The 6,742-nt window shown below is 41.1% G+C and overlaps 1 protein-coding gene across 1 annotated transcript; it reads right to left on the bottom strand.

Moving 5' to 3' along the window:
• Positions 1 to 478: 478 nt before the first annotated feature.
• LOC128847962 (olfactory receptor 14A16-like) lies at positions 479 to 1,447 on the bottom strand. The gene has a single exon (XM_054047685.1). It carries the CDS (start codon positions 1,436 to 1,438, stop codon positions 479 to 481), a length of 960 nt encoding a protein of 319 aa, XP_053903660.1. The 5' UTR covers positions 1,439 to 1,447.
• Between the last annotated feature and the right edge of the window lie 5,295 nt (positions 1,448 to 6,742).

Below are 6,742 nucleotides of genomic sequence, written 5' to 3'. Positions count from 1 at the left end.
CCACATCCACTCTGATCAAATTGGCCCTGTCAACACTGGTTCTCCACTTGTGAAGTAACTTCCTTCTCTTCATGTGTCAGTATAATAATGCCTGCATCTGTAATGTTAACTCCATGCATCTGAAGAAGTGGGTTTTTTACCCACGAAAACTTATGCCCAAATAAATCTGTTAATGTTTAAGGTGCCACCGGACTCCTTCACATTCCATTGAAAACTCATCAGGATTTGAGAAACTAATAGTAAAATTTTCAGAAGTGCCTGAGTCTTGTTTGAAAATGGGACTTTGGCTCATGAGGAACTTAGATGCTTTAATTTTTTTCACCATATTTCTTTCAGATTTTAAAAAATTTCAGCCAAAATCAGAAAATGCAAAATGTCAGGTTCTGATCCTAACATGAACATAGGCTGGTCCTCAAACAAAGTCAGTCTGAGCTATTATATAAGTTGCAACATGGGAATTCTTTATTCCAGGTGGACATTAAGAGTTCAGTGTGAGGAGTTCATTTCTCTTGAGAAAAAATATACTCCCTATAATTTTCCATAGAGACCCTTTTATCTCTTTGATTCTTAGACTGTAAATGATTGGATTCATTAGTGGTGGCACCACACAATAGAACACAGCAGCCATCAGGTCTAGAGATGTTGAAGACATCGACCTGGGCCTCATGTACGTAAATGATGCTGTACCGATAAATAAACAAAAAACAACCAGGTGTGGGATGCAGGTGGAGAAGGCTTTGTACCTGCCCAGCTCAGAGGGGATTCTCATCACCGTGGAGAAGATGTGAATGTAGGACACAATTATCAATACAAAACAGACCACATCGACAAGGGACACAAGGGCAATCAAGACAATTACATTAGCATGTGTATCAGAGCAAGAGATCTTTAGCAACTGTGGGATATCACAGAAAAACTGAGCAATAACATTGGACCCGCAGAAATGTAACCTAAAGGTATTAGCTGTTTGTAATACAGAGCAGATCATGCCACTGATCCATGAACTCACTGCCAACTGGGCACATGCACCTCTGTTCATAGTCACTTTGTAATGCAGAGGGCGGCAGATTGCAATGTAGCGGTCATACGCCATCACTGTGAGAAAGGCCAGCTCTGCTCCTGCAAAAGTTATAACCAGAAAGATTTGGGTGACACATCCAGAGAAAGAGATGAGTCTATTGTTGGTTAGTGAGTCAGCCATGGACTTGGGGACCGTGACTGAGATGTAGCAGAGGTCTAGGAAGGATAAGTTGCCCAGGAAAAAGTACATGGGGGAGTGAAGGTGCTGGTCGAGGGCTATGACGGTGATGATGAGAAGATTCCCCACCAGGGCTGCCAGGTAAATCACTAGAAACACCAGGAAGTGTAAAATCTGCTGTTCCCGCACGTCAGAGAATCCCAGGAGAAGGAACTCTGTCACGGTGGTTTGGTTGGACATATCTTCTGTAGATGTACACTGCAGAGGGAAGACAAATGGGCAATGGTTATGGAAGGAGAAACAGAAGATACATGGAGACTGGTTTTATTTATTACTCTGTAGGACACATGTGGCAGCTCAGGAAAATAACAAGATCCTTCCCTTTCTTCACCATCACCATGTAATTACAATGTTTACAATGCAGGTTCATGGGGCTCTACTTTATTGGCAGCTTCTTTTTCAACAGACCTACTGCTTGTGTTTATTTTAAGCCCTCTCTGGTTTTTGTACTGACTAAGAAGCTGGGAGTGGATGACAGGGAATGGATCACCTCATGATTGCCTGTTCTGTTCATTCCCTTTGAAACACCTGGCATGGGCCACAGTCGGAAGAAAGGAGACTGAGCTAGATGGACCATTGGTCTGACCCAGTATGGTCAATCTTATGTTCTTAAGGCCTTGACTCACAAAGGGTCTTAGGCCCTTAAATGCCATTTTAGGCAGCTCAGTCCAGTATTTTTGCCCCACTGGAAATCACAAAATCCCCGCTCAGCTGCTGCCTTACCCCGTAGATGGCTACAGTCCATTGGGGCCAGATTGTTAAATGTATGTAGGCACCTGGTGGGATATTCAAAAGTCTCTACGTGTGTAAAATTCATTGATTTCAATGGGTATTAGGCTACCAAGTGCATTTGAAAATCCCATTAGGCACCTAAATACCTTTAAACATCTGGGCCTAGGTGCCTAAATTTCCACTGGTAAAGTTCTCTGGGCATCTAAAAACCTGCTGGTGAGCAGGGTGAGGAGTTGCCTCAATCTAGGCATCCAGGTTTACACCTCAGACCCAGGACAAAGGTGTTTAGCTCAACGGTTAAAGCTCTCACTCAGGATTTAGGAAGCCTGTGTTTGATACCCCCTTCTCCACACTATAGAAAAGGAAGTCTCTGGTCGAGTGGGAGAGGGCCCTAGGCACTGGGCTATGAGGTATTCCAGGCAGGGTGTCTTCAATCTGTTCTGCTGAAGGTGTTCCACGGTGTATAAAAAATTAAAAGTGAATTGGGCCAGATATACAGAGGGCAAGGATCAGGCTATAGGCCGGTGGTTATGGCTCTCACCAATCGCAAGCTGGGCTAACTCAGGTGAATTTAAACAAAGGTGAGATATGATAAGATCTGGTCACTGGGTAAACTGGGCACAAGCAACTAATATGTGCTTTAATACAGCTAAATGTAAATGAATACATCAAGGAACAAAGAGAATAGGCCATACTTACAGGATGGGAAAATCTGTCCTAGGAAGCAGTGACTCTAAAAAAGATTTCAGGGTTGTGATGAATAAATCAGTAGAACATGAGCTCCCAGTGTGATGCTGTGGCCCAGAAAGCTAATGCGATCCTGGGATGAATAAACAGGGGAATCTCGAGTAGGAGAAGTTATTTTACCTCTGTATTTGAACATAAGAACATAAGATTGGCCATACTGTGTCAGACCAACGGCCCATCTAGCCCAGTATCCTGTCAGCGGTCGGTGCCAGATGCTTAAGAGGTAATGAACAGAACAGGGCAGAGTCAGAAGCTTTGGGACACCCAGAGTATGGGGTTGCATCCCTGACCACCTTGACTAATAGCCATTGATGGACCTATCCTCCCTGAATTTAGCTAGTTCTTTTTTTAACTCGATTATACTTCTGACCTTCACAACATCCCCGGCAACAAGTTCCACAAGGTGTGTGTTGTGTGAAGAAGCACTTCCTTTTGTTTTAAACCTGCTGCCTATTAATTTCATTGGGTGACCCCTGATTCTTGTGTTCTCTGAAGGGGTAAATAATATTTCCCTATTCACTTTTCCACACCATTCATGATTTTATAGACCTCTATCATACCCCCTTCCTCATTCATCTCTTTTCAAAGCTCAACAGCTCTAGTCTTTTGAATCTCTCCTCATGTGGAAATTGTTCCACACTCCTAATAATTTTTGTTGCCCTTCTCTGTACTTTTCCCCATTCTAATATATTTTCTTTGAGATAGGGTGACCAGAACTGCACACAGTATTCAAGTTGTGGGTGTATTATGGATTTATATAATGGCATTAAGATATTTTCTATTTTATTATCTACCCTTTTCCTAATGGTTCCTAACATTCTGTTAGCTTTTTTGTCTCCTGCTGCACATTGAGCAGATGTTTTCAGAGAACTCTCCACAATGACTTTAAGATTTTTTTTTTAATGGTAACAGCTAATTTAGACCTCATCATTTTGTATGTATAGTTGGGATTACGTTTTGCAGTGTGCATTACTTTGCATTTGTTAATATTGAATTTAATCTGTCATTTTCTTGCCACAGTCATAGAATCATTGAATCATAGGACTGGAGGGGACCTCGAGATGTCATCCAATCCCATCCCCTGCACTCATGGCAGGACTAAGTATTATCTAGACCATCCCTGACAGGTGTTTGTCTAACCTGCCCTTAAAAATCTCCAATGATGGAGATTCCACAACCTCTCTAGGCAATTTATTACAGTGCTTAACCACTCTGACAGTTAGAAACTTTTTCCTAATGTTCAACCTAAACCTCCCTTGCTCTAATTTAAGCCCATTGCTTCTTGTACTATCCTCAGAGGTTAAGAAGATTTTTTTTTCTCCCTCCTCCTTGCAACAACCTTTTATGTACTTGAAAATTGTTATCATGTTCCCTCTCAGTCTTCTCTTCTCCAGATCAAACAAACACAATTTTTTCAATCTTCCTTCATAGGTCATGTTTTCTAGACCTTTATATTTTTTGTTGCTCTTTTCTGGGCTTTCTCCAATTTTTCCACATCCTTCCTGAAATGTGGGGCTCAGAACTGGACACAATACTCCAATTGAGGCCTAATCAGTGCAGAGTAGAGCAGAAGAATTACTGCTCGTGTCTTGCTTACAACACTCCTGCTAATACATCCCAGAATATTTGCTTTTTTTGCATATTTAGCTTGTGATCCACTATGACCCCCAGATCTCTTTCCGCAGTACTTCTTCCTAAGCAGTCCTTTCCCATTTTGTATGTGTGCAACCGATTGTTCCTTCCCAAGAGGAATATTTTGCATTTGTCCTTATTGAATTTCATCCTATTTACCTTGGACAATTTCTCCAGTTTGTCCAGATCATTTTAAATTACAATCCTATCCTCCAAATCACTTGCAACCCCTCCCAGCATGGTATCATCCACAAACTTTACAAGTGTACTCTCTATGCCATTATCTAAATCACTGATGAAGATATTGAACAGGACCGGACCCAGAACTGATCCCTGTGGAACCCCACCTGATATCCCCATCCAGCATGACTGTGAACCACTGATAACTACTCTCTGGGAGTGGACCCACCTTGTAGTAGCTCCATCTAGGTTGAATTTCCATAGTTTGTTTATGAGAAGATCATGCAAGACAGTATCAAAAGCCGTACTGAAGTCAAGATATACCACATCTACCTCTTCCCCCGCATGCATAAGACTTGTTACCCTGTCAAAGAAAGCTATCAGGTTGGTTTGACTCTATTTGCGTTGACAAATCCATGCTGACTGTTACTTATCACGTTATTATGTTCTACATGCTTGAAAATTGATTGCTTAATTATTTGCTTCATTATCTTTCCAGATACTGAAGTTAAGCTGACTGGTCACCAAGTTTTGTGAGTTCCCTTTGTAACTCTTCACAGTCTGCTTTGTATTTAACGATCATGAGTAATTTTGTATCATCTGCAAACTTAGCCACATACCTGCTTACCCCTTTTTCCGGATCATTTATGAATATGTTGAAAAGCACTGCTCCCAGTACAAATCATTGGAGCGACCCCTCTATTTACCTCACTCTACTGTGAAAACTGACCTTGTATTCCTACCCTTTATTTCCTATCTTTTAACCAGTTACTGATCCATGAGAGGACCTTCCTTCTTATACCATGACTGCCTATGTTTCTTAATAGCCTTTGGTGAGGGACCTTGTCAAAGGCTTTCTGAAAGTCCAAGTACACTATCTCGACTGGATCACCCTTGTCCACATATTTGTTGACACACTCAAACAATTATAATAGATTGATCAGACATGATTTCCCTTTACAAAATCCATCTTGACTCTTCCCCAACGTATTGTGTTCATCTATGTGTCTGGTCATTCTGTTCTTTACTGTAATTTCAACCAAATTGCCTGGTACTGAAGTTAGGCTCACTGGCTTTTAATTGCCAGGATCACCTCTGGAGCCTTTTTTAAAAAATGGCATTACATTAACCATGCTATTAACGTTATCTGGTACAGAGGCTGATTTATGCAAAAAGATATATAACACAGTTAATAGTTCTGCAATTTCATATTTGCTTTCCTTTCGAACTCTTGAGTGAATCTTGGCACTGGTGTGACTAGTGCTAGAATACTGTGTCAGGTTTTGGTGCCACAATTCAAGGAGGATGTTGATACATTGAAGAAGGTTCAGGGAAGACCCACAAGAATGATTAGAGGATTAGAAAACATGCCTTACAGAGATAGATTCAAAGAGCTCAATCTATTTATCTTAACAAAGAGAAGCTTAAGGGTTGACTTGATTACAGTCTTTAAGTAGCTACATGGGGAACAAATATTTAATAATGGGCTCTGCAATCTAGCAGAGAAAGGTATAACACTATTCAATGGCTTGAAGCTGAAGATAGAAAAATTCAGATTGAAAATAAGGTGTATATTTTTAAGAGTGAAAGTAATTAACTATTGGAACAATTTACCAAGGGTCGTGGTGGATTCTCCATCACTGACAGTTTTAAAATCAAGATTGTATGTTTTTAAAAGATCTGCTCTAGATATTATTTTAATGAAGTTCTATGGCCTGTGTTATACAAGAGGTCATACTAGATAATCACAATTTTCCCTTCTGGCCTTGGAATGTATGACTCTGTGAATAATTTTCAGAGTTGTAGCCGTGTTAGTGTAGGCAGAGTCAGGATAAGCTCTACCCTGACATCTGGTGGTGAATTGTGGCAAGTGTGGAAAAGAACTTCAAGGGCTGATCTTGTTTGCATAGGCACACCCGCCCCACCTAGCATGAGCACAGGGCAGCCCAAAATGGTCACTTTGGCTGCTGTGTGATCCCCAGTTTCTCTGTTATTTGAGCAGGAGGAATAAAGTGTTGTTACCCTGATTATGTGAATAAAGGACAATGAAACTGTTTTATGACAGAGGGTCTCACCATCACCTAAGTAGTATTTGCTATACAAGGGACATGGGTTCCAAAACCCAGTGAATTGAGAAAGATTGGGGATAGGTCTGTGTATCTGATGATATGGGCCCCCTTTTGAGGGCCTAGA

This window comes from Malaclemys terrapin, chromosome 13, assembly GCF_027887155.1.
Source record: "Malaclemys terrapin pileata isolate rMalTer1 chromosome 13, rMalTer1.hap1, whole genome shotgun sequence".
NCBI lineage: Eukaryota > Metazoa > Chordata > Testudines > Emydidae > Malaclemys > Malaclemys terrapin.
Note: the sequence above shows the minus strand (reverse complement) of the source record. Positions and strands in the feature narration are given on the sequence as shown.